This window comes from Anarrhichthys ocellatus, unplaced genomic scaffold (assembly GCF_004355925.1).
Source record: "Anarrhichthys ocellatus isolate YVR2014 unplaced genomic scaffold, GSC_Weel_1.0 scaffold29, whole genome shotgun sequence".
NCBI classification, from domain to species: domain Eukaryota; kingdom Metazoa; phylum Chordata; class Actinopteri; order Perciformes; family Anarhichadidae; genus Anarrhichthys; species Anarrhichthys ocellatus.
The window spans coordinates 1,615,677-1,626,370 of NW_022280059.1; the positions used below are offsets into that span (position 1 = coordinate 1,615,677).

The 10,694-nt window shown below is 44.3% G+C and overlaps 1 protein-coding gene across 1 annotated transcript in view; it reads right to left on the reverse strand.

Moving 5' to 3' along the window:
* Positions 1-3,583: 3,583 nt before the first annotated feature.
* tgfb1a (transforming growth factor, beta 1a) overlaps positions 3,584-10,694 on the reverse strand; it is a 10,451-nt gene continuing 3,340 nt past the window's right edge. Inside the window, exons 2-6 of the mRNA XM_031863667.1 lie at positions 7,407-7,697; positions 7,009-7,243; positions 6,521-6,671; positions 4,864-4,974; positions 3,584-4,744 (exon numbers count right to left, since the gene is read on the reverse strand). Of these exons, the coding sequence (XP_031719527.1) occupies positions 4,697-4,744; positions 4,864-4,974; positions 6,521-6,671; positions 7,009-7,243; positions 7,407-7,697 (836 nt within the window). The 3' untranslated portion in view covers positions 3,584-4,696. The remainder of the gene's footprint in view (positions 4,745-4,863; positions 4,975-6,520; positions 6,672-7,008; positions 7,244-7,406; positions 7,698-10,694) is intronic.

A 10,694-nucleotide genomic window follows, 5' to 3' on the forward strand; every position in this document is an offset into this window, starting at 1 on the left:
CTTCACACGGAACATCCAAGAGTTTAGTTTATGGGTATCACAATCAAACAATAGTGCAAGAAAAGATTCAGTGAGATATGATATGGTGTGTGTATGTGGGAGAATTCTCATACTTCTATCTTTGTGGGGACCATTTGCAGAAACTTCACAGTGAGGACTTTTCCACCGGTGCCCAGTTCTTCAAAGGGCTGTTTGAATTATGAGTGTGTGTGTCTGTGTGTGTGTGCATGCTTTAATGATAGGAGCATAGGAGGGCACTTATTGCAATATCTACCTAAATTAAAATAGAGAAAAAAAGAAATGTAAACTACAACTATCACAAATCCTTTTTGTGAAAGGAAACTCAAGACTACAATTGAATTGTTATAAAATTTAAAATGGTTATATTGCTTCCAGACTCACTAAAACAAATTTGAATGTGGTTGAATATAATAAGGCACATCTAAATGAAAAAATGAATAAAACTGCAATGGAGAGAACGTAGAAAACAAGTAGAAAAAGTTCTATAAATTAGAAGTATTTACTTCAGTTTAGACTTCTTCTATCAATAGATATATTACCCGACAATATAAACTTTACAATTAATGTTTTTTCAAGAAAATGAATGAATTAAAGCAATACTTAACTTACACAATGACCATTTGCATATTCATTACTCATCCTGCTTTCACTTGAATTCTTGAAGAATGCATCGTTTTTCTCTCATGTCTCATGTCGAAGAAACAAATTAAACTAATTTAAGTAAATGGCAGTCGCATTTAAGAACAACTAAACTATATTGAAATAAAATGGCAGCCGGCAATCACAATTTTAATTCAACGTAAGGTAGTTTGTTGATGTGTGTGTATATGCAGAGATTCAGCACCTGGAGCAACAATGGCTTTGAGCAGCTGTGGTGTTTGTGAAGCCGAGCTGAGCAGCAGCAGGACACCGGAGTGTTATTAAGGTCACAGTCAGCTCCGTCTGAGTCCACAGGAATAACACCAGGTCGCTTCAGTGCTCCACTTATAATGGCAGGTTGTGGCGAAACAGAGCAGTGGACATATAATTGCAAATGTCACAGATGTTGTAATAAGGCCAAACCCAAAATAACATTTCGGGACAGGCAGTTTGGCGAATCAGCTTACATTTAGCATCATCACTTTTCATGAGCTTGTAAAAGCGCCACAAAGAGAAAAAAAAATGTTTCAGGCAGCATTACATGAAACAGAGCCTTTCATTTTTTTGCAGATAAAAGAAAACGAATCACAAGCACATGGATGTAATTTAAGGGCCAATTATGTCAGAATTGAGTAACTCACACAGATGAAGTGCAACAACATTTTTCCGGTTACTCATGCATTCGTATAAACACGGCACGTGGATGATGTTAGTGATAAAAGAACACCTGCATGACCTTGAAATGCTGCAGGCATCCGTCTTCGCTCTTTGCTCTTCCCTCTTGCGTAACACTCGTACATGGTACGATGGATTCCAGCACCCCCCATTCTTTTCTCGACGGATGGAGCAGTTTCTGGGATGTGCTTCAGGAGGTGTCAGCAGTTTGTTTCAGTCCCATAAAAAGCCCCGAGGGCTCGAGAGGAAGCAGCTGCTGAGAAATGAACATCAGTTAGGAGGACAAGCCTGCTTGAGTTTTGACTTTCCTCCGGGACTGTTCCATTAACACCGCGATAGATTTATGAGCCTCTTGACATTCGTACTCTTTGTTTGGCTGTTAGAGGGAAAGTAAACAAGGTGGAAGTGCAGAGATTTTTAGAAACTCGTTTTTAATGATCTTGTCTCCTCCAACAAAACTCGTGTTTTGCTTGTTTGGGTTGGGTAATGATCCTGTTTTCTTTGAGGAAAAAAGAAAAACACCTTTTAACATTCCAATTACATCTCACCTGCCAAGATAAAACAGTACATATTGTGCCTCGGCACCATTAAAATTCAAGACCTGGCAAGAGATCTGTGTGGATCATTTTGAGAGGTGAGACAAGAGTGGATTCAATTACGTTGATCATGTTTCATTTCACTTTGTTTATCTGTCTTTGGAGAGCACTTTCCTAAACAAGCGCCTCTCTGTGTTGGCTCACGGAGAGAAAAATTCCTTTGCTTTCCAGGGGAACCCTGGGTAACATGACCACCTTTGGAACAAGATAGCACAGATCACTGTCACCTTCTAAGCGAGCGCACGCATCTCCCGCGCCGCAAAGCTTATGTATTCGGCGTTGATGTGCTTGAGCCGTGGCTGTGTGTGTCAGTGGGTTCAGTGTTTTTCATGTGCATGTGTACAGTGTGTGTGTTTAATTTTCCATGCAGTCACTGCCCTTAAGTCTGAGATTTACCAACGGGTCTGGGCCTGCTCTCCTCACTCCCAATTCAGCCTCGTGGGCTGCCAGTAATCCCTTGAGTACTGAGGGAGAGGGGTGGGGCTGGCAGGGTGGGGGTGGACGAGGTGCTCGGAGATAGTAAAAAAAAATAAAAAATTGTTGGTATGGTTTGCATCCCTACAGGTAAAAAAGGTAGTGCCAAGAACGGGGCTTGGCGTCCGGGAAACCCTGTGCTGGGTTAGGCGTCGGTGAAGCCCAGCAGCGCTCGCTGCTCTTCTTCCGTCGGGCCCTCCTCCATCCAGAGTAAACAGGCCACCGCCGCACGCCCAGAAATAGACCACACGCACCTGGCACACGGCACGCTTTTCCACTCTCTCTTTCTCTCTCTCCTGACATTGGACAGTCGCTGCTAAGACCACAAATCCGGTTTTATAGAATTTGCTGAAAGAAGCATGATGTGTGCGCTTGTGCGAGCTGAGGGAGGTACGTATATATCCCCATCAGCAAAGGATTACAGGAGAGTTGTTTATAGGGCAGTTCACCCCGAATTCAAAAACATTTCCTCGTTGCGAGTTTCATGTAGGAACTATTTTCTTTCTACCGAACCAGCTAACCGAATCACCGCGCAGAGGGAGGTAAGATGTAAGCGTTAACAGCGTCCTCCTTGGCCGAGCTGTAACGTTAGCAAGCCGAGTATAGATGCACGTCTCCTTCTGCACAGTGATATCGTTAGCAAGTTCTTCAGAAAAAATATTGTTCCTTCATTAACTACTTTTATGGATTGTACAATGGAACAAGCCAAGTACCATCTAGTTCCATTATACTGGAGAGAATGCAGACATCTCTACAGCCAATATCTCAGAAACTAGGCAACTCACACCAAAACAATCTAGATTGATAAATGGAACTACACATAAGAGAAAAACTGTGTTCTTTCTATTTTGGGGTGAACTGTCTCTTTGAAAAGAAGAGTAGTGTAGGAGGTGTTGCAGTTACACTTCACAGACCCAAAAAAATGCCTAACACTAACAAAATAAAACATTTCATTCATGTTTTCATGTAATGAATAAGACCAAACTGCTGATGATCACATCTACATTACGCTATAGGTGTGTTTGAGCTCATTTCGTAAAATGTTCCCTGCGCTTGCATGCACCAACAAGTGCAACACACACGCACACACACACACCCCTTCACAACACAGCGCTCTGACAAGTGGAAACACCGCATGTGGTTTTATTTTGCTCACAGAAATCTTCCACTCTGACGTGATAATTTAACAACGTTTATTTCAAATTGTTAAAATATGTACAAATGCAAATTTCAAATGGTAAGTGCACTATAAAGTTTTGGGTTGTTTCTTGAGTTGTGCAAAAAGCATCACAATTCAGATGAGTAAAAAAAATTGCCCCTACTTTACTATGAAAAACAAACAGCAAATGTGTGTATTGAGTCAACGGCTTCCCTAAAACCGACACTACAGCCACATCCCCCTTACCCTCACCCTCTAGAGACAACAAGCTGTAAATCCTGAGAGGGACAAAAAAACACGGCGTCATCACTCTTACACCCCCTGATATTACTCATGTTCTCTGACAGCACGGGAGGCTTCATAAGGACAAACTGGCATTACACCTACGAGGACAAAAATAGCATTGTACAAGTCAGGTGGGTTAAAAAAACAAACAAAGAGTAAAACGGTTCGTGTGAAATGCTGCTCTGTTGGCTGAAGGCTCCAGCCTCTCAGTCAGAGGGAGTTTCCCCAGGTCGGACTGTCCCCGCGGCTGTCTGCTGTCCTCTATGGCGCAACTCTCTCCAAAAACACCTGTGGCGTTATCGTCCAGGAAAATCCCCAACAACCACCGCCGTTTTCCACACCTGGGACTTTTAGCACCTTTAAATGTGACCTCATAAGGAAGACAATATGGAAATAACAAAAGTCCCACACAATCATCTGTGAAAAAGAAAGTGTTCTTTCATCAAGGTCATATCCACCTTTTAGTTGGGGGGGGGGGGTATTAATCATGTTTTTTTATCCTTTTTCATGTTTCACTTTTATACACTTCTTTACAGATCTGTCCCTCCAACAAATAAATTAATTCATTTTAAGACAGACATTTTTTACTACTGCAAGGGAAAAGTCTATACACATAGAAAATGATATCTTTAATATCTATATGAAGAAGTCCACGGTGTGATGTGTGTGATAAAGGTAGAGTTTTTGCAGGAGGAATGGTGGTGACCGCAAAGATCCCGATGACTTCAAATATTTTGTTCCACATTATTCTCGTCCCCTTTACCTCCGTCACATGCTCCCCTCCGTGCTCTTGAACACATCTCAGTGTGTTCGAGGGGCGGGCAGAGCGGTGTGCCATGCCGTATTTTTAGCTACACTTGCAGGACTTCACGATCATATTGGACAGCTGCTCCACCTGAAGGTGAAAAATCAACAGTAATGTGATTAATCATCGGCTAAAGTGTTGCTTTCACATAAAATGTTCTGTAAACATTTCACCCCAGAGTGACGGTTACTTGGCCGCGGCATAGATACCTTGTGTTGCCTGCCCACGTAGTAGAGGATTGGCAGTGGCTCCAGTGTCTGGGGAACACAGCAGGGCTGGGCAGAGGCTCCTGGGTTGTGATGCTTGTACAGGGCCAAAATCTGTAAACAATTATATGAAGGGGAAAGACATGAAAACAGAGAACTCGGCTCAGAATTCAGCAACACGAGGTGAAAGCAGCTGTAATAGACTTGGATTTACGGGTTAGAGTTACGAGAGTGCTTTTAGCTAGAATCCAGTTATTATTCACAAAGTGTTGCTTCTTGAACAGTCTTTGTAAATGTAATTTTAAAAAGGTGTTGAATTCGATATTCAGTGCAAAAAATATAGCAGCAAACAGCTATTATCCATTTAAAGATATAGAGTAATGTCGACCTGAGCAGATAAAGGAAGTCGCTCTCCCTCTGAGTGTGTTGTAATCCAAGCTTCTCTTTGCTTTGTTTACTGTACATAGCCGGGCAGACCACATTAGCTAGCTCATGGACGCAGCTCTGCTCTAACGCTGCGGTTACAGGTGATAACGCTGTCCTGACGTATACAGCGTTGTCGTAGTAGTTTAGCACCCACCCTCCGGTTCCCGCTCAGGAAAACATAACACGTCGGCTGCGAGCACTGTTAGCTGCGAGCCGCTGGCTTAGCTTTTGACATTTTAAAAGCCATTGTGTGGCAATGGAAATACTCCGAATATCGTATTTAGGACCTTCAATGTTTGTCAACAAAAACATTTCTTGACTGTTTGATACTATATTTTATGGTAATCCATTCATTAGTTGTTGAGATATTTCAGTCTGGACCAAAGTGGTTTTGATATCAAAGTCCATCCATTCATTATTTTCCACTTATTCGGGGGCTGGGCAGCAGGGGCAGCAGGCTTGACAGGGAATTCTATACGTCCATCTCCCCAGCAACGTTTCCCAGCTCTAACTGGGGAACCCCGAGGTGTTCCCAGAACAGATGAGATATATAATCTCTCCTGAATGTTTTGGGTGTATCCCGGGGCCTTTAATCAGTTGGACGTGCCTGGAAAACCTCTAAGTAAGCCGTACATTAGGGTTCCTGATCAGATGCCCGAACCACCTCAGCCGGACCCTTTTGACACGAAGGAGCAGTTGCTCTACTCCGAGGTCAACAGTTAAAGTGCTATGTTATTTGTATTGGGCCTGCAACTAATGATAACTGTCATTAACATTCATTTGTCATTCATTTGTATGTTATTTTTTGGATTAATTGATTAATTGTATAGTCTATAAAATGTCAGAAAATTGTGACAAAATGACTTCCAAATGTTTTGTGGGGTTTTTGTCCGACCAACAACAGAAAAATCTCACATTTGAGAAGCTGGAACCACTGAATGTTTGACTGAAATGTTTAATCATTTATTAGAATTATTCATTTTCTGTTGACCAACTAATTGACGATCAGCTCACCAGTAATTTAAACCCCCTAACAAGCCGTGACTCTAACACAGACTTCACCACTTGATGTGTTCCACACTACTGGTGGGGGAATCAAAACAGTCCTTTAGTTGCCAGAGGGGCAGAAAATCAAGTAGTCAGAAAGCTTTGGGTCTGAGTTGCCAAACCTTACATGACTGTGGCTTATTCAGCCATGTAAGCAGATGCGCTACAGTGAGGTGTTGCCCCATACCTGAGAATATTTGTTTTCAGCACTCCAGATGTAGGTGCAGGACCCCATGCAGTAATTGGCATTGTAGCCCGTTGGTTTATGTATCCATTTCCAGCCCAGATCTTTCCTGAAGTCGATGTACAAGCTCCGCACGCAGCAGGTCTCCGTCTGGCTGCATAAGAGAAAACGGGGGAACCATCAAATAGTGTGATGATACGGCTTAAAGATATTTGCCTTTAAAAAGGTACATTTTCAGATAGTATTTCTTCAGGGAGTGCAGCTAGTGGCAGTGTGGGCTCCATGGTAGCTCTGACAGCTTGGAGTGGTGGAGTAGCTGCAGGGGGCGGGGCTTAGCAAAGGGGCAATTGCTGCTGAGGGCCAGGCCATCGGCCTTGCACGGCAGCTCGGCCTCTTGTGTCAGTGGAATGAGGGGGGCATTGTAAAGTGCTTCATCCTACTGTAACTATCCTAAAATAACAGAACAACATGATATTTGCAGGATCGCTTACGCTGTGCAGGTTTCCTTTGTCTCCGTGGAGCGTTTTTTGCGCGAGGTGAGGTGGCTGCTGCTGTTCTGAGGGATGGACATGGTCAGGATGTAGGGTGGTTGCTTTGTCATAATTTGAAACATTCGTGTGTCTCCCCTATCAGTCTCGATCCCAGAGATCTTAAAGCTGAAGCCACTGTCGACACCTGTCTGGCCGCATTCACAGAACAGCCGAAGTTCGAAACCCTGCTCATCCACTGTTGAGACAGAAATTTACAACAGGGGGACATTTGAAACTGGTTGGTTACTTTATCTGTGAAGGTAAATATCATCTGGAAATTGCACTAGATTGCACGAACTAAACAACTGGACAGAGGTCACAGTGGTACCAGATCAATAAACAAAGCGTGTTTATCTCACCGGTCCCTTTGAGCCAGTTCTGCAGGGTCTCAGTGACATCGAAGGACAGCCATTTGTCTTTCAACTCATTGGTGACGAAGCGGGAAGCGAGGTAGCTGGGCGACGTCCCTGGTACGAGACCCTGGTACAGCTCCACCCGCTGCTTATCAGCTATCGTGGTTTGCTTGATGAGCATCCGTAGCTCGGCGCTGGTCAGCAGGCGGTAATCTCCCACACTTTTCCGTATCTCTGAGATGTTGAAGAACATCGGGATACTTTTGAAGGCCTTGGTGGTCCCTGTGTCGTTTTTTTCTGTGGGGATATATGAAACAAATACTTATTAGGAGATTTCACAAAAAATATTTTGGACAAACAAGTTCAGGCAAGAATTCATCTCGAGTTTTTGGATGCATAAAGGCACAATATGCCATCATGTTAGAGAGAAAACTCATAAGTAACTGACCCTGTCGTATAATTTAATGTCTCAAACAAATCTTATGCACAAAGAAGGGGCCCTAATTTAAATGCGAAATTTAATTCACATAACTTCACAAAAGTTATTTTCTCGAATCTGCCAGTTAAGATTTATTCCAATAGATCGTACAGCACCTGGTTAGCGGCACAAAAACCACAAGCGATGGCTAACATTAACTTTTCTTTGACGCCATCCGCAAAGATAGCAGCGTTATTTTTGACCGAGTTTCAGCAGTTTTCTTGAATTGTTTATGAATTTTTGTCCTGCCATTAGTTTGTAGTTGGTTTTCTATTTATATAACTGATGACTGTGAATTTAGATCGTAGGGATCCAGTAGTAGAAATGATCAGGTCAGGAATTACATATTGGACCATTAAACTACGAATATTTTTTTCTGCATTACACTACATTCATTTACTTTATTATATTTGTACACTGCGCTGCAAAATCTAACCCCCGGGATGTTTGTTACTCTGCTCTTCATAAACAAACTTCAGAATTCCGCACAAACACTCATAAAATGTAAAAGCCAAACTCACAGTGGTACTCACTAATCTTAACTGCAGCCAAACATTCATCTATTCCAGCTGCTGTAAAGTTCACCATAGAGAGCGTTTTGTTTTCTTACAGTATTCCTGCCCATATTTGCAACTTGTATTCCCTGAGGCGGCCCGCATCGTGACAGCGGGAACATTCCCCCTGCAGAGGCTGATGGAAAACAGAGCCAAGCTACTGAAGGCTTTAACGCCATAAATCTACCAGCGTTACATTACAAAAAGGATTAAGTTGGACGGGGACGTGCAAAGATAAGTGGAGGATGGGAGGGAAGAGGATCGAGAGTGAAATGCCATGTAAAAACAGAGTGAGAGAAGGTGTATAAGAGGGGGGGGTGCGAAAGAAAAACAGCAAAGTGAAGAATGCACTCATATGAATATAACTCACAGTTGTGAAGGGGTGGAAGGGTGTGAGCGGGTGTAAGGGGGTGCAGAGAAATTGGAGATGTGTATCAGTGGAGCCTGGGACCTGGCGCAGGCCCAAACCTTCCACTCTGCCTCAGCCTGCCAAAGCCGGGATTCTCTCCACTCAAAGTCCGGGAATTACTCTTTGACAGGAGCAAGAACGCAGCCTGTACTGGGATCTGCCGTGTCACGGCCGCCTGGTGTATCACTTACACAATATCACCATCTGTGTTGTTGCTTAGCTAGTGAGGCCAAAGTGAAACTGAAAAAGAGAGAGAGCTGTCGTGTGCTGGTAAGGGGAAATGAGATGACATTCTGCCGGCCCCACCCAGAGCAAAAGTCAAATGTTTGGTTGGGGGCGCTCGAATTGAAACCCAGAGCGTCACAGACGAAGAGAGAGGCGAACTGGCATTGATGTACCAAGCGACGCCAAGATAACGGAAAGTCTCCGTCTCCGGCTAGTGAAACCGAGATAAATGCGTGACGGGTTGGAGAAGTGTTTACTGAACAGGAAATGAAGTCACTTCCCCTAAATTGGCTGCAGCTTCATCCTCACTTCTACTTTACAATTAAGTCCCCGTCACTAACTGCTCCATCTGATCAACAGAATTTCTGAACCAGGCCTCGCTCTGCCAGGTAGGGGTAAAGACAGCACGCTGGCCTGCGCACTAACAAGGGTGTGGGGGGGATTTGTGTGTTGAATCAGGGCCTATCCGCAGGTAAGCCGGGGGACAGCTGTTGTGACAGGCAGGGAGACAGCTCTGTAATTACCAGTGGGAGGAACCAGATTCCAGCAACAGGCTAAATACCTGCCTCCTTTATATATATACGCTGGGCTCCACCCTCCCACAGCCCACTCGTCAATGTCTAGTTTCCCCCACCACGCCGTCCTGACACCCCCTTGCCACTCTTCTTCATTTACTCTAGGATATAACGAATACTTGGTGAACTAACTGCCCCGCCGAGTGGGGCGCAAAGTGGGCGCTTTCCAAACGGGGTGGGGGGGGGAGTGTTCTCTCTGTTAACGAGCACAATTGGGAGAGGTGAACTTGTGTGGGCCTTCTACGGGGGGATGTGACTGATAATTAACCAAAGGGAATCCAGCCTAATCCGCCACGCAATTACCACGACGGAGGCTAAAACTATTAAGTTCTAAAACGCACACATATATGCATCCCTGTAGGCCGTTTAGGGGAATCAGGAAAGTGTGAGTCGTCCACTGAGAAAGAACCACAAATTGAGGTGACGAATAGGATTTGTTAATGAATGTATAAAAAAGAAAAACTTTTTTTAAATGGCTTTGCTCACACACAGTCGTCTGTCTTTAACTCACAGAAGCTGGATTGTCGCCTACACCCTCCTGTGTGTGTGTGTTTTTTAAAATAATTGCAAAACACTTCTCGCTGGGCCTGCACACGTCCACTCGCACACTTGGCTCTCCCAGTGTGTTTTTTAAGGAGCCGTGCCGAGGGTTAGGACGGTGGATGGCTGTTCTCTGGCATTCCACAGAGGTAGGAAACACATGCTCCCCATGGGCACCGCTTGCACCGGACCTGAGTCACTCGAGATCTCAGTGGCCATCGGCCTTGCCTTCCTTCCTGCCAAGCTGCCCCGTCACAAACACGCTGCAAACACACTGATAATAAGCTCAGGAAACAGAGGAGAGAGAGAGAGAGAGAGAGAGAGAGAGACTGGTAATCATGGGCGGAGAGATATGGGAATGAAGTGGAAAATGGTCAGGGAGAAGGAGATATGATGGAGGACAAGTGACAGGATAAGCAAAGGAGAACCCGATGCTCAAATTACAGGAAACCCCCAATCCCTGAGGGAGGGAGAGAGAGAGAGAGAGAGAGAGAGAGAGAGAGAGAGAGAGAG